Below are 23545 nucleotides of genomic sequence, written 5' to 3'. Positions count from 1 at the left end.
CGCAAGTTATAACTTTTCTGGACATTTTCGGGGATTTACCTAGCAAACCAGTCGTGTGCTCTGGAGAACCCGCTAAAATGAACTGTACAAATTTCATATCATTTCGATGGCAATTTACTTCTTGAAAAAACAGCAACGTCGCAATCAGAGACCATTACTCTCATGAAAAAGCTGAAAATATTTTCGTTGTTACAACTGATGTGATAACAAAATTTCAGTACAAGATATGAAGGGAAAATTTAAATTTTTACAAATTTTATGTATATTTTGTAATTTTTTATGTGTTTATGTATTTTTTTCTGTGGCTTGAAGCTTGGTGCCGCAAATATATAAAGGTCAATCGAGCGCGCATCCAAGATAATTATTTTGCCGGGATAGTTTACGTGCAGGACCAGGCTGATTTTTTAACAAGTTTTAATTAATTTAATGAATTAAATAGTTTTACTAGTTTTAATTAATTTGCATACTTTAACTAGTTTTAGGAATCACCAATGGGATCGGATAATTCAAGCTTTCGCTACCTTTCATGCAAGTAAGGCTTATTATGTGATTAACTAAGTTATCTCTTCTTCCTTTGGAAACTTGCACGCTTCATCGTACAAACAAATCTCTGTGAAATTAGCTTTCCATGCCGACAAAAAATTTTACCGCACGCCTTTGTTGCAATGAAGCACGAAACAAGGATACGAACACGAGCTTTTACTGTGAAACTCGTACCTGAACATTGTGAGCAGGATTAGAGTCAGAACAAGAAATGGCGAGAAATTATATAATTATCCTCATACAAGTAAACTAAATCAAAGGTTACCATTGATCATACTTATTTCTTTAATGGATCTATGGATGCCAAGCAACCCCAGCAAACCATGTCGTCGTTTATGAACTGAGAGAGCGGTGTTCTCTCCAACCCAGCCTTCACATCTGATATAAACAATTTAGATTGGCCAGCTGAATGCTAAAGGCGGATTGACCGGCTGAAAGTTGCTAAAAAATCTAATCCAAAACTTTTCCAAAAGCTTCGACTCTATATATAAAGTATGTTAAGTTAGACAATTTGTTGTCTATTCGGGGACGCTTCTGAACTTATATAGTTTACAACCGCGGTAAACAGTACTGTCAATGCCGATTACGTCGCCACAACACTCAAGCCGCCGGCCTTCAATAGAGACGATCTATTTTTTAAGCAAAACTGAACCAAATATCCTCTAACGCGATCAAAACAGCTCCGTAGTCATGCGTCGGACAAATTTACGGCCGGACTCGACGCGGCCAGTCATGCTGCCGGTCTCACGGCCAATCTCCAGATTCAGTGACCAATGAATATCTCACAAACTAATAGACGTAGCTCGATGAAACTAGGTACACGTATTCATTTGGACCTAACGGTGATGTTTAGCTCGTGAAAAATTTTCCCATTTCACCTTCACTCGTGAGTAATAGAGCAATTCAAGCCGAAATTCGTCTGTGACCAAGAAATATATTCTAAACTACTGAACAGATTTAAACAAAACTTTGAATATAAATTCCAAACCTCCCAACGTTGATGTTTAGCTCGAGACAATTTTTCGATTTTATCTTCGTTCGCGAGTAAAACGTATAAACGGAGAAACGACCGGCATTTCTGAGGCCGAACTGTGCAAACGAAGGCAAAATCGAAAATATTGTCACGAGCTAAACATCGCCGTTGGTAGGTTAGGAATGTAAATTCAAAGTTTCGTGTAAATCTATTCAGTAGTTTAAAATAAATATCTTGGTCACTGTAAATTTCGGCCCGAATTGCTGTATAATTCACAAATGAAGGTAAAGTGGAAAAAAATTTACGAGCTAAACATCGCCTAACTGCGCTGTAACTCATCCACGCGACAACATTTCTTCTCGCTTCGAATCACCGACATGTGGAACAGCCTCCCCGATTACATCGTTGGCGCTCCTATTTCGCCAACGGGCTCCTCTAGCCCGTTCAAGAACAGACTAGATAAAGCTATGGAAAAATATATGTTCAGACTTGAAATGCCTAGCACCATATCGAACCCGGGGGAAGTCTAGTAGCTATATATTTCAAACTATCGTCAGTCTTGAAAAGATCAGTCAAATGACACGATTTCAGATCTTCTGTGAACAAGTCACGAAAAGTTCAAGAATCGGCGACAGGCCACATCAGGCCTACTCTTCAGCGCCGATATCACTGTGTTATGTTATGTTAGGTCCTGATGAATACATATAATTGGTTCGTAAATAACTGAAGAGATTCGATGAACTCCTGTTTTTTTCAACAGTTGAGACACACAAGGAACTATAATCAAGAAATGTAAACAATATGTCATAATTGTGTGCAAACTCGCAGGCGCAGTAACAAAATCTAAATCTTGAAAATAATGGCAATGCGGCAAAATTCATCACCGCAACTTTAGGTGTGCGACTTGCATTCGTCTTTGTTATCCGGAACAAAAGCTGCGAGTGCTAACGACGCGGCACACCGACTCCACTGTGAAGCTCATAAGAATGCCAACCAAAGAAACGTTTTGTTTTGCGATTTTAGTGAATTTCCTTTCGATGTTGCATTAGCGATGACCGCCACTGTAACTTTGGAGCGCTTGAATATCAAGGCTTGGTCAGCATTCAGTCAGCGGTTGCGAAATGAGACCATCAAAAAAGAATTCAAAACCTTTCAGGTTTCTTCCCTGAATCTTCTAACTTAAAACGTTTATTGCCAAAAAGATTGTTTAAACAGTGTTATTACATACTCCGTCATATGACTCATATCACATTAATCTAATCTAAATACTCACATGTATAAACTTTGGTAGACCTCTTCCCTATATTTCTGAAGCAACTGAAGGTACTCATATGACATGATCGATCGTTTGATTTTCACTTTCAGCCCCTAGAACAGCGGAAAGATTAGTACGAGTGGTATCCGCTTACCTGAAGATGTTTCTTTATTAATTGCGAGGAAGCCCGAATTCCTTGAAAAATGTAAAAATGAAGAAATGATTTAGTAAATTTTCTTTCTCCATGCAGATTTTTCCAGTCGTTGCTGACCTTCACAGTACGAACTTTTGTGGTGTTCAACGGAAATGACCTTCAGTTTAGAAATACTTTTTACCCTTCAGGGCTCCCCAAAAAACGTTTGAACTAATTCTACGATTCCTAACAAAGATTTTACGAAATGCTTCTTTGAAATCGCCTTCGAGTGAGAGAGAAATTCTCGCTGCTATCGTATGAAAGACAAGCGCTGCTGTTCCGCCCGAGCTGACATTCAAACGAACGAACCTGGAGGCCACCCACTGGCGCCGGCATGAACTTTATTCAATTAAATTAAAATGTGGAGATTAAAATGTGTTAATAATAAGATAACGCGAGTGTTGTAGAAGGAAATTCAAACGCTTGAAGTAAGTTGTGATGTGGAGCATTCTGCATTTACTAAGAAGTACTATCGGATGGATCTATGCACAAAAACTTGCGTTGCATGTCGGTTTTTCTAAGGGCAACAGTAAAATAATACAAAAATTGGAAGCTAAAAACACTGCAATTTGACATTTCTGCAAACTTTTATTGCGATTATAATCGAGTATGTGCTTCTAAACCTGTGACTCACAGTTTCGAACTCTAACTCACGAAAGAGACTCGGTGACCTTTTAGTGATTAATGATCCCGCCACTCGAAAACCGGAATCTGCCAGAAAGTAAAAATGTAAAATATTTAGTGCTAAATTAAACGAATATTAAGTGGTCATATCTTTCTCTAGACGGATTTTTTATGATTTATAGGCATCTAAAATGAAAGTTCTCGCCCCATACATGTCCGCTATTGTTTGTTTATTGTCATAACAAATTTTTGATAATTAAATGCGAATTATAATTATGTGCAAGCTTGAAGAAGATTAGTAGATGGGTAATTATCACAGTAAAAATAAACTTGGTACTAAATGCGATGTTAAAATTAAATGACCACAGGTTTCTTTCTAGTCGAGTTGTTTGATTGTAATAGGCAAATTGTTCTCAGAACTTTTTGCGGCTGACACTTTCTCAGGTGATTTGATTACCAGTAAGTTTACTAAGTTCAATATACTTACTCAGATAACATTTTAAATATAAATCATTCTAAGCTAACCTCATTTTTTTCATGTCGTAGTCACATTAGCAAGAGACAGCCGAGTGGAAGCTCTTAAGGTTCTCACTGAGATCTGCTTCATAGCCAGAACTGCAGAGCTGACTCAAGTCGTCGACGGAGTAGAAAGAAAACTCTTGAATTTGTTGTGACGAAGTATCTTCTTGATATTTTGTGCAGTCCTCTGAGCAAGCGGATGCATCACAAGCAAAGAGTGATTCCATGCTACGGTTACTCCCTGCATATTCTCGTTTCCGCGTATTCTCAAAAATAACGAACGATCTGTTTAAATTTCCTCCTACTTGGGATTGGCAGCCTGCACACTTACATACTGAGGCTAGTGTGCGATCTGACTGGTCAGTGTAAGAATCTTCGGTCCAATTCTCATTCTCTAAAATGGGATGGGTATCAGAGAATGAGTGGCAGATGGTCCCATACGATGAATCAAATTGTTCATTAATGTTGTTACGCATCTTTTTTTCATCGACAGTTTCACTTCGCACCTTCTTCTCTTCAGTCTCTGAAGTTGCTGCGCTTTCGTTCCACGATCCGAATAAAATCATGAAAGCTATGACGGGAATTCCAAAAGTAAAAACGAAGCAAAACCGAATAACAGAACCTATGATCGTCATATTCGTTTGGAACTTATTTAAAAAAAAAACTTAAGTTGAATTTCCAAGTGTCCAGTCCAGATACGAAAGCTGAGAGCTCCATGAAAGCAGCTGAGATACTGCTTTGAAATACATCAAGAACTGGAATGAAATATAATCTTATTGGTGATAACCTAAGCCCAACAATTTGTTTTTGGGGTCAAACTCCAGACCGTCTATTAATTTCTTTGATAAGTCGAAGAAATCTCAAATATTATCGCTCAGTGACATATTCAGGACGACCAAGGTCGGCTTTGTGTGCAGAAAACAGGACTTACCAGCTTCACACATCTTCGTCAAAACCGACGTGAGACACCAAGTGAGGAAACAATAGACTCACTTCTCTGCAGCCTCCGCTTGTGTGGCACACATTTGAATTTACACTAGTAGCATGCCTATACATCGCAATTCATGCATCGAAAAGTAGGCTAAATAGTATACCTCAACCGTGTTTAATTGTTTTTTCTTACGTCTTAACATGTAGCAGAACAGCTGTCTTCCATCATTATCCACGGCTTGGCACCAATATTTGTGGCTAAGAACATTAATTTTTGTGCCGCTGCCATTTTTGTTCTTGTTAGCCAGCGTTAAGTTATTATGCTATAGTCGTCGTTTCATTCTAATCGAGTCGCTTCAATCTTAATCAACATAGAAAGTCGTTTTTCTCTCGGCCGTTCCACAAAGCCCCAATGCCCCGTTGCGGGCTTTCACTTTCACCGCAAACTGCAAGCTGATGGAGCGCAGTGTCTGCTTCACAGTCAGGACTTTGAAGTGAACACGAGACGTTTAGTTTCATCTTAAAGGGAGTTAACTTGTCAGTGGGAAGTAATTTGAACATTTTGGACATTGCATGCGTGGAAAATTCTTAGTGTAATTCATTTATACGGTACCTGTGAATGAATTGTTGAAAATTTGTCGTATTTCTCCCAATTATCCTGTCACGTTTTTGTTATAAAACGAGCTTACGTCTGGCTATATTGTAATTTTAAAAGTGAATGTCAATCATACTAAGCCCGAAAAATGGAAATGTGCAACATTTGAAAATGTATTGAGAGTAATTTCGTTACAGTTCAAAGTTTTCCAAATGATAAGGCTCAATGAGAGAGAGTGGAGTGAAGGTATATTATTGTTCATATAATTAGCTTAAGTACAAACCATTCATTTAAGTCAGGGAACTGTTGAAGCTCACTAAGCGGTTGTCATTAAAGGATAAGTATCAACAAGATGCTGGATGAAACACGAGGAATGTGCAGACTAATATTAATGACAATCTTCAATAAGCATTCGACTTTTTTACAGCAAAACTGTTTTGCAATGTGTGCTGCAATACCATACCTCTTTTAGTCGTTATTTCGTAAATTGTTTTGGTGTGTGATTGTGTGTTTTACCGTTTTTAGAATTAAGTGTTTGAAATGCCGAGAAACAATGCAATCATAAGTCTTCATGATTTACAGGCAAATGTCAAAGAAGTCTTTCACTGATAGCATGTAAATGAGCTTTGAATTTACAAATTATCTGTTAGGCATAGAAATACGATCGTAAATGTTAATGGCACCAGGATGTGTTTGGAGAGACTTGCTCGGTGTTCGGCGCAACACCGAGGCTACGCCGTGGCAGCAGCAGCCACCACACTCGTTCTTCTGGTGCTCCTGCGCGTCTTGGCCATCGACTCAGTCGCGTGGACCACGCCGGTAGTCAACGGGGGAAGTGAGCTGGTGCTTGAGTTGATTATACAGAAATTAGGTTGATTAGTCTCTCATTCATGTGAAATAAAGTGACGCTGTTCTAGTATCTAACCAATTCAATTTATTGCGGAAGAATGATGCTTTCACATTAGGTAAGTTTTGATTTGATAACTTGGGTACTCGTACTCTCAAATAATTCAAAAGATTTGTTGTACTAACATGCTTATGCGGCTGCCAAGGGTGCTGCCACAGTAGCATCTACAAAAATCATGCCAGGAGAGAATAAACCTCCTATCCTTCGATGGTTCTGACAAACTGTGGAGCCATCATTATCCATTCTTCCTATCAGAGAAAATATCAAGTTTTTATTGCAGGTAAGGCGTTGTCGAGATATAGATCTAAAATGAACGATCAAACGTTGTTGGCAAGAGTTTTGCAGCAACTGATGAGGCCCAATAACGGTCTACAATAATCATGTGTGGAAATAATTTGACCATGTTTATCGCTTAATTTTCAGGAGATTGGCATTTGTCTGGAATGTCTCAAGATAACGAGGCACTTGCGAACGAGATAGCGCTTCAGGTCAAAGGAGAATCTGAACAACCATATCAGCTGCAGCGCCCACACCTCGTCGACTTCTCCCAGAATGGCCAAAGCTGCTTCGTCGCTGATCTCTTCAAGGGAAAGGCTAGTTTGATGAAAAACTTTTATCTTACTTCGCACTCCTTTACCAGATTCCTTGAAAGTAATAAACCGGGAACAATAACTAACATTCAAAATGTGATTTTATTCGAGCATAAGTATTGTTTTGTGTTAACGGTACACAGAACGGACTAAAGGACAGTTAAGAGAGGGCGTTATTGCAATCGAAAAATGGTTTCCAACACTTTATTAAAATTCGTTTTCCAGCACTGTATTTACTATAATGAAAAACTATCACATTTGTTTGCTCAATCTTTCGCTCAGAACAGTAAGCGAACTTTTCTAGAGGCCGGAGGGTACAACGGAGAAGACTTGAGCAACAGCCTCTACCTGGAACGGGAACTGGGCTGGTCGGGCCTCCTAGTCGAGCCGGACCCTTGGAACTTCTGGAGTCTGACTAAACGCAACAGAAAAGCCAGAGCCCTCAATGCTTGTCTCTCACCTTCGACTTCAGCGTCAAAGCTAACCCTTAAGTCAGTTCATTAGTTGCTTGTAAGTTGAAATATGGCCTGGTTATACACAATCTCAACTCTCTTTCCGAAAGAACATTGACGATTCGAAAACTCCAAGAAGCTAACATTTCCCACGCATAGATCTGCTAATTACGTTCCAGGGCATTGTAATGAATAATGAACTAGACTACCATTTTACTAAAAGAATCAATAACTTATCTTTGTTGCAGACAAAGTGATACCATGAGCCGCCTCCAGAGGGCAGAGGAGGTAGGCACCAAGGGTATCTTCACTCAAGTGCAATGCTATCCTCTCTACTCCGTGATGAAGGCCGCTAATCTCACGCAGCTCAACTACCTGGCGCTCGACGTCGAAGGCTTGGAGATGAAGGTAACATGTCACGCCCATCGTAGACATGATCAAAGAACTATATAATTTAAATTGAGACGTGTAAATCGCGGTGAAATTCAATGTGTAAGAAAATAATTTTTTTATTAAATATTTATGCTATTGGAGGCATTCAAGCATTGTAAGTAAATTTGAAACGTTACTCGATCTGCTGATTGCGCCAAGCAGGTGTTGCAGACGCTGCCATGGGATGCCGTCAACATAACCGTGGTGCAGGTCGAGGCGTCGCACTTGGACGGCGAGCAATCCAACAGAAATCTACAGAGAAAAAGAAATAATTCTCGGGGCCACGCGCCCTCCACTACAGACTCTAAAGAGTCCCAGCCCAGTGCTTCGACTGCCTCGACTCAGAATGCAAATGTACAACTATCTCAAGCACCAGAATCTACTTCATGTCCAACGCCCGTCAAGAGTTCTCTGCCCAACATGGCAAGCATGACATCAGGGCAACGCGAACTCGTTTATTTCATGCGCCAAAAAGAGTACGAGCTGCTGGCCTTGATCGGCGAAGATTTTATTTTCAAGAAAAGGCCGTACGCTGAATATTAATTGTATTAAATACTAGAGAAAATACATTGAGTTCCTACAATCCGACATAAATAAAGTATCAAAAATGAACAGAATATGAACTGAAGTTCAGTTTGTGTGCATATACAGTGACATTCTCAAGCGAGCGTCTTGCGAAGAAATTAATTCCAGGGTCGCTCGGATGTCAAAAAAACAACATTTGTGTGAATTTTCCGCAAGTTACGAACACAGAAGCTCAAGTTTTTAGGAAGATTCCCGAAGCGATGATGAAGAGCGGAAATATCAATTTTCAATACATTTTGAAAACAATGCAAGTAAACCAAGTTGTTTTAATGCAAACAACCGAAAACAATTAAGGATGAAGAAAATGAATGGTGGAATCAATGCTATTTATTTACCAAGCAACATCTCTGTACAAGAGGGCAAGAAAAACTTTACCGGGAACAACACCCAATAATACTCAGGGGGGAATAATCCTCCCACTGCCGATATCCCTCATCGGAATATCAAAGCCTCCTACAACAAATTAACAGTGAGACAAGTTTATTAAATAAAAACGAAACACTCATCTGGCGCTCAACAGCTGCAGCATTCCACAGTTCATTGCCCAGCAATACTTAGATCCACGAGTAATAACTAACGGCTGAACATATGTAGCTCCATGAGAACTTCAAGCCTTCTAAAAGAGATTATTAATTCAATTAGATATGATTTACTCTAATTCAAGTGGGTAGACCTAGATCACAGCTTGCTTTGAATTACATGAACACATGTGGCGTGGACACGCTTCACTTAACAATTGCAAAGCTCAACATTCCCTACATAATATCCTGGTTGCATCCTTAGGAAAGATTTCATTAATCCCTCTCATATTGGAGAATTTCACTATTTTTGCTATGATGACACATAATCAACGAGTCATCATAGTTACGAACTCCATGAGATGAAATCAGTGACAAACTTAATTTTATTTACTTCGCCACTCAAATCCCGCATAACCCCGAATAACGCAGACGAAGACATTAGGAGGATCTACGAATGTTGAGGATGATGTTCTGAACCACGTCCATGGAGCTCGCCGTCCCACCCAAGTCTGGCAAATAAGAAGAATATTGACATTAGGAGGATCTACGAATGTTGAGGATGATGTTCTGAACCACGTCCATGGAGCTCGCCGTCCCGCCCAAGTCTGGCAAATAAGAAGAATATGAAATACATTGAATGTGTCTGTGGCAGCCTATATGTTAAATTGAAGCACTTCATTCAATTAGTTCATGATATTAGATATGATCGAACGCGACGAAAAGGTGGAGCGAATCATAAACAAATTACTATACAAATGGAAGCCTTCCTGCACCAAGCCCGTGTTATATCATTCAGTTGGTGCAATGTTGCACTTCATTTGTTGCAATATTGCACTTTAATTGGTGCAATGTTGCACTTCTTGTGTTGCAATGTTGCACTTCATTGGTTGTAATGTTGCACTTCATTTGTTGCAATGTTGCACGTCAGTTGTGGCAATGTTGCACGTCATCTGTTGCATTGTTGCATTTCATTTGTTGCAATGTTGCACTTCGTTTGTAGCTATGTTACACTTCGTTTGTTGCAATGTTGCACTTCAGTTGTTGCTATGTTACACTTCGTTTGTTGCAATGTTGCACTTCATTTGTTGCAATGTTGTAAACACAGTGTGTTTACAAAGTACAAACCTTGAGTATGGATCTTGTCGACGCACAGCGTGCGTCGGATGGCGTCGTCAATGACCTGCGCGTAGGAGTGGAGGCGCAGGTGTCGCAGCATGTCAATAGACGCGTTCAGCATCGCTATGGGGTTGCCCACGTTGGGTCGAAGTTGTGTGCCCGTGTTGCGGGTGCCAGGCTCGAACACAGCATACTGTTAATAAGCACGTATACAGCATACTGTCAATAAGCACGAACACAGCATACTGTCAATAAGCACGAACACAGCATACTGTCAATAAGCACGTCTCAACTATTGCAATGGAAAGTCCCAGGCTCTTTAATGATACGGTATATATAGAACACAGCAAAGTTGATGCATACATCTATTGAGCATAAATTAACGGTAGGTATAACTAAACTGACAGCAAATAAAATAGTTGCAAGCTAATTTTATCAAAAAGTAGTTCAAATTAAAAATACTGCAAAATTTATTCATAACATTCAAACCGGACGAATCAATTCCTAATACATTGTAACTTTCATTTAAAGCTTCAAAGATCACAGAGATGAGGCACCTTATCACCGAAGTTTTTGCCGCTATAGAGACCAGGTCCCCCAGCGAGCCCAGACACGACGTTCTGCACACACAGTCCGTACAAGTTAGGCGTGACCATCACGTCGAATTGGCCAGGGTTGGACACGAGCTGCATGCAGGTGTTGTCGACGATCATGTCGTGGTATGCAATGCTAGGGTAGTCCTTTGACAGGGACTTCATGGTGTCCATGAAGAGGCCATCGGTTTGCTTCCTGGAAATGGCAAACCATTAATGACACAAATTCAACCATGGACCATCCAACACCATTCGACATTCGAAATAGTCATAGGAAGGAACTAACTCCTGGAGTTAAATAAATCTTTTAATAAAATCTACAACACAACTGCTGTAACAACGATCAAGGATTAAAATAACATCTTCGGCGACTGTTATTGCTGCTTGCAAGTGATTACGAAGCCTAAGTCCATATATTCCGAAATCTTGCATTCTTTAGAGATTGTATGGCAGTTGTTACAAATGTGTTTATAACCACTTTCTTCTCCACTAGAAAACATAATCAATATATGACGGGAGTGCTTGACAAGAAACACTGTGAATAAATAACTCAACGCGTAATTAAGATGGAGGTGATACGGGGTAATTACTCTAGAGTCTAGATAATTAAGATAATACTTACTTTCCCTATGAATGCGTCGATAGTTATTGTGTTGGCCTTAAACTGACATTAAATGCTTGTCCTGATAAACATATAAAATACAATTGAACTCTTACTTCACTACATGCGTTGATGATCTATTCAAGACTTTAGAGCTGATATTAGCAAGATGTTTATCATTATTCAAATTATCACAGCACTCAGTGGGACGCACAGCGCAGTATATGCCGATTCCTATAAAATTCTTGAATGTAGTACGTCAAACTGACGTAGAACAAGCTGCTTGAACGAGCAAGCTTTTGTGATATAAATTTATTTAGGAATGCAGCACTTAAACTATTCTTATTGAATTAACCTTTTTACTTGGCTTTCTACAAAACAAACCAATCTAATTGGCTTTAAAATAAAGCCCTCAATTCTAGAAAGTTAATGCAAGAATACCCACTTTGTTCTTATTCGCTTTTGTGAAGATTTGATGAATCTAGAAAAAATATTTCACCTAAGCGCTGGTGATCTTCCATTACTGTAAGGACAAATGTTTTCGGTAAAGATAGCCTCGCCAATTTTAAAATTTTAAGAGACTAACATGAGAGAATGAACAACTCTGAACTCACTGAATATTGGCTTTGTGAACACACGTGACTTTCTTCCTGTTGTTGTTGACAGCGAACTCGAAGGCAAAGCGGCCAAGCTTCTCAGACGCTTCCTTGGTGATGACCTTAATGCACTCCACCACACCAGGTACGGTCTGCACATCATTTGTCACAATCTTATTTCCACGTCATAGTTATATTACATATTTTAACTTACCAAATCCTTCAATTTCTTCAAGTATCACATTTTTTTCAGGCTACATCTCACAACCACACTTTATATACAATATGAAATTCCAACGTTTTATTGTACTTTTTAGTAAAAAAATTACATGACAATGTAGTCACCTAACCGCGTATCATCTCAGTCATTATTATACTAGTAATTAGAATACAACATACCAAAATACAGTATTGTCACTGACTGCTGGTAAACAAGCGAGCGATAACATAACATTACTTGCAGTGAACTGCATTGGCTTGCTCTCAACAAACGAAATTAGCATCCACGAAAAACTTTTTTATTGAAAGCACTCTGAACGTTTAGAGTTTAGACTAGCCGCATGAATTTAAGAAACTTGGATCAAGATTTTAACAGGTCAGAAAATTCTACTATGATTCGATTTTACTTAAGGTAAATATAACCACAAAGCATTCACAGTAATCATGAAGAAGTCATATCCATTATAGAGATGGTGTTAATTCACAAGCACAAAGTCGTGGCGGAGAAACAAGTTAAGGAATTAGAATATTTTTTTCTGGCAAGGTGAAGTCTGCATTGGGTAGGGCACTTATACTCTGATAGAATTGATAGTTAAGATGGCAAACTTGAAATAAGATCATAGATAATTACTTTTCATTGCTAACAGAAAACAAAAACTTTATAGCAATATGCAACTAAAATCATACAACACCTGGTGTGGTTAACATGAACATAAAATGATATGGCAGCTGGTGTGGTTAACATGAACATCAAATGATATGGCAGCTGGTGTGGTTAACATGAACATCAAATGATATGGCAGCTGGTGTGGTTAACATGAACATCAAATGATATGGCAGCTGGTGTGGTTAACAGGAACATCAAATGAAATCATTTCAGAGAAAAACCATAGATCCTACATAAGATGATCTACCAGGAGAATTTAAAATCATCAACAAATGAAATGTGGAGTGCTGGAACTAATTTTGAGGATACCAGCTAGAAAGTGAGTTTGGTTTTCAGAAACCTAAAAGCAATGTACGGTAGGAAAAGCTGAAGGAAAAATCTGCTAAAAACAGTTAAACACAAGAGTAAGCACTCAACTTCAGTTACAGTGCAAGAAGTTTAATTTCCAACAAAAAAAATTACAAAATAATTGAGACATTCAGCTCTGGCAAGAGTAAGAGAACTAAATACCAAGCTAAGCCATGCTACACTTCAACTACATGCAAATAAAAAAAATGTAAACTTACGATGAAGCAATTCTCTGCAGTTCAGAGATGGAAGAAAAAAATACACTTCTATGATTAAAGTATGTGCACTACCATTGAAACTTTACAGTTCAAAAAATATCTACCATAGAGAAAATAAGGCGCAAACTTAAAAATTACATATTCTTCATCATAATATATGAAATTCATTGCAGTCGTTAGGGATAATGTTTATAAATTTAGATTCTCAGATCAAAAAAGGCCCCAAATTAATCATGAAATATTTACAATTTCTCTGGCCAATACCGGTAGCAGTTTTAAATTTATTTGAGGCTCACTAGATAAAAAAATTTTGCAGCCCCACCCCCCCTACAAAAAAAAGAGAAAAACAACTTTTTCTATTTAAACTTAATCTACAAGACAAGAAGGAGACGAAAATACAACAAAAAACTGTGATGTTTAGGGATTCCTATTTCTGTCTAAGGTTTGTTTAAAACTAAGGTTATATCTACCATTAGGCAATCAAAAGTTTGCCAAAAAATTTTTATTGTGACCAAAATAAAGTTTTACACCCTTGAGATGCTTGTTTATGATACCACACAGCAGGTAATGGTTTTACATTATTTTCCACAGGTCAATTCGTGATCATAAGACTGAACACGAACTTGCTTACAGTTTACAAAGAGCCAAAGAATAGTCAATGTTAGTGTTCATAAGTAATAGTTTCTACAAGTGAGACTAGGCACGCATCTTACTATGGACACCAGTAGACCAAAAATGGAATGCCAAGATTGGCATTGGGGCCTCAGCTGCGCAAGCCATTCGTGTTCACCTTGACATGATAAAAAGTTCCAGCAATATATTTGGAGGAGAAAAACAGACAAAATAACAGTACAAATATCCAAACAATAAATCCACAATGAAAATAAAATCCTCAACCAATTCAATGGAAGAAATATCAAACAATCCCAGATTTACTTTGATCAACCAGCAAATCATCAATGAGAATTACGAGAAGATCAAAGATAACATAAAAATAGAGGGCACTCACCTCGTGTTCAATCATGGCGTACTCTCCTTCAGTGTTCTGTCTGATGACAACAATGTCCAGGTCATGCTTGGCAGGCACACCAGGGTACGTCTTGCAGTGAAACAAATTAACAAAGAGGTCCAGCTCCACCCTCATGACGGCGTTGCGGGACTTCGAGTAGAATGGACTGGCATACTCGCTCTCCAGACTCCCTGCAATGTCATTGAATACATGATGGGGGCTTCATCAGCAACAGAACCAAACATTATTGATTAGCCCATATAAATGTTTCTATATTTTATAACAATATTGAATGAAGGACTTGCACAAAATTATCACAAAGCTATCATAAATATCATAAATGCATTGTTTTATGCATGCATAAACTTAAGGTATATATGGTCCAATAAAACATAAATACTTTAAACCATTGACCAAAAGCTCTGAGCACAGCTTTCAAAATAGAAGAACTGCATACATAAGAGTGGAAAAATTATCTTCCAAAAACATTTATAAGAACAAACCTTTAAGTGCAATACCATTGCGGCGAATGGAAAGTAGTGCTCTCTCAAAATCCACATCAGAATTAAAGTTTTTGTTGAGGGCAACCTCTTCAAACTCAATGGGGACCTTTGCAGCTCTGTAATGAAGACAGCAATAAACACACCAGACTAGAAATAAATAGATGCACGATCATTAAATTAATGCATTAGCATAATCGTCAACTTGTTTGATATCTCAAATCCTGAAACTTACTCAAAGACTTCTTGTACATATGAAGTCATCTCAGGGCCAATGCCGTCCATTGAGAGCAGGGAGACTGTGTGCCTGCCTCCATACAGAGCATACGGGAACTCCCATTTCTGCCACAGAAAAATATTAGTTCTGTTTAAAATTTTTTTAGATAATTTGATTCATCAAGAGACATTTAATAATGTCTCTTGAATGAGACATTAATGAAAATTTTGTGCCAAACTATATATGTAATGAATTTAGAACTTAATACAAAAAGTGTATTCAGTTTTACAAAAATACAAAAGTGAAAAATACAAAAAAAGTGTATTCAAACATGCTTGGGGTGTGAACACATTGATTGCATGAGGCCTCAGGAAGAATTAACAATAATTTTGAAGATAATTCATCAATCAAAACAAGGCTATGGCTGAGATTTAAATAAGGAAATGTTCATATATATGGTATATTACACTTGATAAAACACACATCTATCCACTTACCAATACTTTAGCAGTAAACTTGCCAAAAATAGTACGTAGCAGTTTATCACATAGTTCTTCGTATTGGCTGAAAAATACAATGGGCAAAAAAAAAAATACTCAGCGTATCCAGCAATCACTCGATGCTCAATTATGTTTGATGCGGTGCTAACCTCTCCAGATGCCAGATGTCACTATATTTTGGTGCAAGAGTGTTTCTAAAATGTCCCTGTGGTTAGCTGCGCCCCTAATGTTGTGCTGTTTGCAAGTTATATGGTAAAACATAGAGCGGGACGCCACAGTCCCGTCAGTCACGAAAGGGTTAAGGAGCAAATTGCAGTTGATGAATTTATCAAATATAGTCACTATGTTCAAAAATTTGAAAAAATCTTGCAAAAAGAAAATTAAAAAATGCCAGAGGTGTGAACACATTGATTGCATGAGGTGTCAGGAAGAATTAACAATAATTTTGAAGATAATTCATAAATCAAAACAAGGCTGTGGAAGAGATTTAAATAAGGAAATGTTCATAGCTATGCAAAAAGAAGACAAAAAGGTTGGTCAAACTTATATTGAAGCAACACTAAAGTTATGAGCAGTTAAGCAACACTGAAGTTATGAGCAGTTAAGCAACACTAAAGTTATGAGCAGTTAAGCAACACTGAAGTTATGAGCAGTTAAGCAACACTAAAGTTATGAGCAGTTAAGCAATGCTGAAGTTATGAGCAGTTAAGCAACACTAAAGTTATGAGCAGCTGTGCAACATTCAAACTAAAGCCACACACAAGTTACAAATGCACAAAAGAAATAAACTGCTAGGAACTTTAACCTCCTTGGCAGCAAGACATGATAATAGCCAGAAATCATGATTTGTGAGACTAGTGAATCACGGTATGATCAATTGCAAGATTTATTATTTTAAGCATTTAAACAAATTTTTATATTGAAGGAGCAAATTGCAGTTGATGAATTTATCAAATATACTATGTTCAGAAATTTGTAAATATTATTTCATTTTAAAAATGAAAAATAATGGTATATATATAACCCATATTATTCATTGGTGGCAGTCAGAGACATCGTAAGGTAGCCTCAAAACAGGGATCAAAACATATTTATTGGAAGCTAATAAAAGTTACTGTATACACATGCAAACTTGCCAACAAAGAGTTTACAAAGATGTTATTGCAAAGTAAAAAACATCATGCAACGCATGAGCACCAAAATAACATAGCAGAAATCCAGGTTCCAACAACCTGTACTTGACAATAATCACCAGTTGAAATAAAAAATGCCATCAATGAAGAGGGATTAATAGACAAAAATTTCATATTAGCAGAGAGACACTGGCATGAACAAAATAAATGCAGATGAACATGATTAAACTTACAGGAGAAGCTTCTGTTCCCATCAGTCTTTGTGAGACATGGGGCACCTGGAAGGACCATTTCAAGTTAGGTCTTGTCCATATTGCATCACATTATATAGGAAAAAATAACTATGGTCTCATCCTAACTTCATTAAATAAGAACAAATAGCTTTGATCTCAAACATACTACCTATATTAAATATATTATACAAGGACAAACAACTATCTAATGTATTCAAAAACAAGCAAGAGTGCAATAGATCACACATATCACAAGAAATATTATAAATAAAATTCTTGAATAATTTTACAAGATTCAGGGTACAAGGTTATCCTTTAATAGTTTTTCCACTCCATCTACAATTTAAGGAAGAACAAAGCTACAATAATTGTAGATATTGCTATTCATCATCCTTAGGTATAATTTTATGCAGAAAGCTATAAAAAATTAACAACAAAAAACCCTGAATCAGATGGCCAGGTGTTGTTGAATCTTAAATTGCTATGCAGGATCTACCGAAATTCAGTTCACAATACAGTGAACTGAGTTTTTTTTTTGAAAAAAAATAATAAAAACTACTTGATCTGACTCTATAAGATCTCAATTATATAATTAGTCAGTTGCAGGGATACAATCCCTATTTACACTAATTATTTTATTTATTTGCTTCAATCTTCCCAAGAACCCAAAAGTTTACCATTTATCACATCTTTGACATAAATTTAGCCATTGTCTTTCCATCTTTTACCATTGCAAAATCTGTTCTGAATCGCAACTACTGGCAGTATACTCGCTATACTGGCTATGAAAATGCAATGGACACAGAAATGTAGAGCTTACCAAGGAATTTTTCATTAGACTAAAATATCAAAATTTTAAGATAGTAATGCAACCCCAAAATTGATAGTTTACAAAAACTCACATCCTCCTACCAAATTATGAACTTAATGAATACCGTAAAATGGGGTAACTTAGACCACTTTTTGTTTTTTTAACAAAAACCCCCACAACTCAAAAACTATTTGACATAGAAAAATTTTTTTGATGGGCATTAAAGGCCTCCTAATACTGAGGCTACATAACACAATAGAAAGACTTAAAAAGTTTGCATATGTAATAGGTTAAAAAATCAAAAATGTGACCCACAAAAAAAAAGCTATTAATTAAAGCCTGTCAGAGTACCCCCTCCAATTTTTTTATTTTTTGGTTAAATAACTCCAGGTTTTGATGCATTGTAGTAGAATCAGTCTATTAATTTCACTGACTATACTCTTACTTCAAACTAAAACATTGTCCAAATCTTGACTTCTGATCGTGTACCTATGCAAGGCTGGATATATATAGGTATTCCTCATTGTTGCTTTATAAATTTATCACTTTAGCAGGTCCATCAATATATCACTTTAGCATTTTCACTAGTGATTTTAAAAAATCACCATGAAAATTTGGATCCATAATTTTAGGAAACTTTTGCCATTTTAGAGTCTTATTATCTGCAATTTTAGGAAACTTCTGCCTAATATTCCAAATTTTCTCGACATTTGCCACATTTTCTTTGCTATCTATATTTACTGCCTGTAAAAAATCCATGTCTTAAAAAATAATAACACAGCCAAGAGCAGAAATGAAATTAGTCTCACAAAATGCTGCATTTAGTCACACGGTGTTGGAATTCAGCAATTTTGTAGATTTGAATTCTAAAGACTTTTAAAACTTTTAAATAAATATGGCAACAGTTTGTGATGTTTCATCATTGCTGGCGCATAGTGTGGTGTTTTGAGAGTAATGTAAACCAATCAGAACTCAAGTTGTGCATACGGTGATCTATTTATAGCCATTTATTTCTTGCTACATCCTTAAGGTGTTGGAATATGGTGTGTTTACCCTAGTTACTTAATATCACATCAATAATATCATAAATTACAAAATTGTAATGCATGGATTATGATGGATATGGACACATGGTATGATGGTAATGGAAATAGGTACCTTACTGTACCTACTTAAAAATAAACTTGACAAAGCATCTAAAAAAATGTCTCAGCTTTGCCACCATGCTGATTACCAAGTATGAACTCAAAATGAACTTAGGAATAATTCAAATAGGCTACTAGGGTAAACGCGGTATATTCCGACACATTAAGGACGTAGCAAAAAAATTAATGGCTATAAAAATCACCGTATGCGCTACTCGAGTTCTGTTTGCTTTACGTCACTCTCAAAACACCGCACTATGCTCCGGCAATGATGAAACGTCACAAACTGTTGCCATATTTATTTAAAAGCCTTTAGAATGCAAACCTACCAAATCCCTATATTCCAACACCGTGTGTGACTAAATTCGGCACTTTGCGAGACTAATTCCGGCCGCGCTTCAAACTGTACTAATTTGTAATTCCGACCTCCTTGTTTTCAAATTCCGATCGCTGTGTGAGCTATATTGGAATACAACACAGTTCAGAATTAGAACACTATTGAATATTGAACACTACTTAATTAGGCTTTTAAGTAAGAGCTATTAAGGGAAGGGGAAGGTATCCCTAAAATTTTAGGATTTTGGCTTTTCTAGTATTTAGTATCATCTTAAAGCTGACATTCTGCCCTATCCAACGATACCACTGCGATCCCTGTACGTGAATTTATACATACATGATGGCTCTTTAAAGGGGGGCGGGTGGGGGAGCATCCTTCACGAATTAGATACAAGGTAATTAGCTGCTGAGCATTTTAAATATAGTGTCTGATTGAGTTGTGCTTTAGTTACTCTATGTTTTGGAGAAATAAATCGTAGTTTAGGTCAATTACTTTTCATTCTATGATGCCTGGTGCACAATTCTATATATGACATTCTATGCACAATTTTGTGATGACCGATGATGCACTAATTTTTCAATAAGTTAAATTTTTTTGCCAAGCGAGGTAAATGTAATCAATATTCTTTGTTTTTAATCAAATTTTTTTCTTAACTGGAGCCTTTGCTTACTGAGGTTCTACTGTAAATGCGTTTTTGGGGGTGTCCCGAGTAGCCCCGCTGTGCAGAAATGGCTGCCATTTTTTTTGGATTGAGATTGGAAATTCTGCAAATAAAGTTTTCAAGCCAACACCTGGCTGCAACTTTTTTATAAGTAAAATTTTTTAATATGGCAAATATTTTTTTTACTACAGACCTTAGCAGAAGTAACTTTTCAAAATAGCATTTTTACCATTTTTTTCAAGGATTTTTCAAAGCTAGTAAATGTAGTATTTTTTGACTTCCTTTACACTACATTGATAGGAAAAATGTTGACATTCATGCCACTATAGTTAGTTTTACAATATTCCAATTAGTTTTGCTACTAAAACAGTTTTACGCCGTATCGGAGGACTGTCCCGAGTTACCCTGCCAGTCCCGAGTAGCCCTGGTTGACAGTAATTTCCAATACAGTCTATTAATTTCACTGACTATACTCTTACTTCAAACTAAAACATTGTCCAAATCTTGACTTCTGATCGTGTACCTATGCAAGGCTGGATATATATAGGTATTCCTCATTGTTGCTTTATAAATTTATCACTTTAGCAGGTCCATCAATATATCACTTTAGCATTTTCACTAGTGATTTTAAAAAATCACCATGAAAATTTGGATCCATAATTTTAGGAAACTTTTGCCATTTTAGAGTCTTATTATCTGCAATTTTAGGAACCTCCTGCCTAATATTCCCAATTTTCTTGACATTTGCCACATTTTCTTTGCTATCTATATTTACTGCCTGTAAAAAATCCATGTCTTAAAAAATAATAACACAGCCAAGAGCCGTGACACAGGGTGTCATGTTCTGACACAGCTCACAGTCACACAGGGTGTCGGAATTCCAACACAGGGTGTCAGAATTACGAATTACACTTTTGAAGTGCTGATGGAATTGAAATTAGTCTCACAAAATGCCGCATTTAGTCACATACAGTGTTGGAATTCAGTGATTTTGTAGATTTGAATTCTAACGACTTTTAAATAAATATGGCAACAGTCTGTGATGTTTCATCATTGCTGGCGCATAGTGTGGTGTTTTGAGAGTAACGTAAACCAATCAGAACTAAAGTTGCGCATACGGTGATCTATTTATAGCCATTTATTTCTTGATACATCCTTAAGGTGTTGGAATATGGTGTGTTTACCCTAGTTACTTAATATCACATCAATATTATCATAAATTACCAAATTGTAATGCATGGATTATGATGGATATGGACACATTGTTGCCGGGTCTAAAATGTCTCGTGCCGTAGGTGAGATAAACGTGTTATCTGCTTTCAACTAACTGGCAACAACCCTACTCTAAATGAAGGAAAATGAAAGACTGGTTCTAATGCAAAATGAATTAAAATATGGGACAGTAAATAAACACACAACTTAATAAAATTGCAAATGAAATGGTTGTTTTAATTTGAAATGTGTAATGAAAATATGCTAGTGAATTGGATGTAAGGATTGAATTAATTTNAAAGGGGGGCGGGTGGGGGAGCTCCTTCACTAATTAGATACAAGGTAATTAGCTGCTGAGCATTTTAAATATAGTGTCTGATTGAGTTGCGCTTTAGTTACTCATTTAGTCTCATCTTAAAGCTGACATTCTGAGCTTTCCAACAATACCACTGCAATCCCTGTACGTGAATTTATACGTACACAGCTGCTCTTCTCTTTAAAGGGGGGTGGGGGGGAGTTCCTTCAGTAAATAGATGAGAGGTAATTCGCTGGTCAGCACTAGATATATGGTTGTTTCTGGTATCTAGGCTCAGTCACCCTTCTTGCTTTGTATGGAGAGGTGTACTGCAAGTCGCTGCTACCATCCTTGAGTGGAAGGAAGCTACAAAAGCCTGTAGTTTGGTATCCATGCTACATTGAGTGCCTATTTCAAGGCACATGGGACTTTGTCACGCTGTCCTGAAAAGTTTAACTTATTGTCTCGGAAAGCCTATCTCCTCCTAGAGTTTTGAAGCTACAGCGATGAGACATATACCATTCGATTTGTAAAGACCATACCTATCGAGTAACGAAGCCCTTTTTTTAGATTTGTGCATAGCTTGGATTCAAAATGGGGGGAAGGGGGGAAAATCTGAAGAAAATGAGAAAAAATGAAAAAATGTGTGTAAAAAACTAAGGCAAAAATAAAAAATCAGGCTTTGTTACTAGATTGGTATGGTCTTTACGCATCAAATGATATGCGTCTCTATGTTGTAGCTTGAAAACCCTAGGAGGAGATGGATTTTTACAGTACCCCCTTTTTGTCCATTTTCTATGAATTTCACATTTTTTATCAATTTTTTCAAAAAATCACATGAACAAAACGTGATTTTTTTGCAGTTTTACATATATGTGTGAAGTTTCAGAAAGATCCGTCCGCAAACAAAAAAGTTTTTCTGGAGGGGATACCTCCCCCTTAAGCTTTTAATTAAGATAATTTTAATTTTTGCACAGCTCGGAACAAGCATGGAAAACATCTGCCTTTAGGGCCGCAAATAGAGGTTTCCCGCCATTTCCGAAACTGCAAGATTTCCACCAGATGAATTATCTCCTATCCAATTGTTAACAAAAGTGCACAATCGAGCCACGAGATTCCAAATGTATTGAAAATTTGTCATGTTGGAGCCGCAAGATTTCAGAAACAAGTAGGAAAATTCCAATCCTGGCTCGGAACAAACTGTGTGTGTCTAATTCCAAGTTGTGTCAGAATTAGTTTTTATGTGTCTAAATCAGTTTCTTAACTTAATCATCTATTAATTTATTTACCACTTAAAATCAGCAAATACAAGTATACTTATAGGATTCAATATATATTCAAAGACTTATTTAAAACTCTCAAACCATAATATTCTTTCTACTGTCTACACAAACAGTTTATCACTATTTGGTAGAGCAAGGTCAACTACCTATCAACTTTGACACGTTTTTAGGTGATCTCACTGGGTGACGCCGACGCGCACTGTCTCTCTTTGGATCTCAAAATTTTCCTACCAGACAGCCCAGACCTAGTGTTTTGGGCCACTTTTGGCAATATTTTGGCATGCAAAGCCAATAGTATGATGTCACTATTTCAATTTGCAAGTTTGCAAGTCCCAGACAGGAATAATGGGCAGATTTTTTAGAATACCGTGGGTGAAAAGAGGCTCTTCAAGGGTGAAGTTGGAAAATCGCGGGTGCAATTTTCGTCCTCCCGGGTGCTTCTCGAAAATCGCGGGTGAGAATTTACTGTTCTCGGGCAATTTTACGAAATAGCGTGTGAACAGCTGCTACCTACCGTCTCTCAACTTCTCGCGCCGAGCGGCCGAACGAGAGGTGCACTGCCATAGACCAGCAAATTACCTCAAATCAGCCCTGGAGCCAACATCAACCTTCTAAATGCTATTGATAAAGCCATCCTGGCAGTGGCACCAAAGCAGCTGTACTCAATTGACCCATCGTACCACATGAACTTAAAACCAACAATGCTTCAGCTCACAGCCTCACAAGCTGCTA

The 23545-nt window shown here is 37.3% G+C and overlaps 2 protein-coding genes and 1 long non-coding RNA gene across 3 annotated transcripts; 1 reads left to right on the top strand and 2 right to left on the bottom strand.

The window, feature by feature from the left end:
* Positions 1 to 3392: 3392 nt before the first annotated feature.
* Positions 3393 to 4823, bottom strand: LOC125179221. The gene is made up of 2 exons (XR_007157187.1): positions 4114 to 4823; positions 3393 to 3675 (listed from the first exon to the last, which is right to left on the bottom strand). It is a non-coding gene; the product is annotated as an uncharacterized LOC125179221 (long non-coding RNA).
* A 1142-nt stretch (positions 4824 to 5965) lies between these two features.
* On the top strand, positions 5966 to 9598 carry LOC108665442. The gene is made up of 5 exons (XM_018152194.2): positions 5966 to 6467; positions 6963 to 7132; positions 7412 to 7620; positions 7830 to 7989; positions 8176 to 9598. The coding sequence occupies exons 1-5, from the start codon at positions 6320 to 6322 to the stop codon at positions 8554 to 8556; spliced, it is 1068 nt and encodes a 355-aa protein (XP_018007683.1). The 5' UTR covers positions 5966 to 6319; the 3' UTR covers positions 8557 to 9598.
* Positions 9599 to 9653: 55 nt separating this feature from the next.
* LOC108665444 (isocitrate dehydrogenase [NAD] subunit gamma, mitochondrial) lies at positions 9654 to 17147 on the bottom strand. The gene is made up of 8 exons (XM_018152195.2): positions 17070 to 17147; positions 15222 to 15328; positions 14990 to 15105; positions 14487 to 14677; positions 12044 to 12177; positions 10793 to 11024; positions 10245 to 10428; positions 9654 to 9724 (listed from the first exon to the last, which is right to left on the bottom strand). The coding sequence occupies exons 1-8, from the start codon at positions 17088 to 17090 to the stop codon at positions 9654 to 9656; spliced, it is 1056 nt and encodes a 351-aa protein (XP_018007684.1). The 5' UTR covers positions 17091 to 17147.
* Between the last annotated feature and the right edge of the window lie 6398 nt (positions 17148 to 23545).

Source organism: Hyalella azteca, unplaced genomic scaffold (assembly GCF_000764305.2).
Source record: "Hyalella azteca isolate HAZT.00-mixed unplaced genomic scaffold, Hazt_2.0.2 contig15788, whole genome shotgun sequence".
In the NCBI taxonomy this organism is placed as follows: Eukaryota; Metazoa; Arthropoda; class Malacostraca; order Amphipoda; family Hyalellidae; genus Hyalella; species Hyalella azteca.
This window is presented reverse-complemented; position numbering and strand designations above follow the sequence as displayed.

Coding starts and splice junctions, on each gene's coding strand:
- LOC108665442 (XM_018152194.2), top strand. CDS start 6,320: ATGTGTTTGGAGAGACTTGCTCGGTGTTCGGCGCAACACCGAGGCTAC. Junction 7,621..7,829: donor GCGTCAAAGCTAACCCTTAA/GTCAGTTCATTA, acceptor TCTTTGTTGCAG/ACAAAGTGATACCATGAGCC. Junction 7,990..8,175: donor TCGAAGGCTTGGAGATGAAG/GTAACATGTCAC, acceptor TGCGCCAAGCAG/GTGTTGCAGACGCTGCCATG.
- LOC108665444 (XM_018152195.2), bottom strand. CDS start 17,090: ATGGGAACAGAAGCTTCTCCT. Junction 15,329..17,069: donor TGGGAACAGAAGCTTCTCCT/GTAAGTTTAATC, acceptor TTTCTGTGGCAG/AAATGGGAGTTCCCGTATGC. Junction 9,725..10,244: donor CGACAAGATCCATACTCAAG/GTTTGTACTTTG, acceptor CTTATTTGCCAG/ACTTGGGCGGGACGGCGAGC.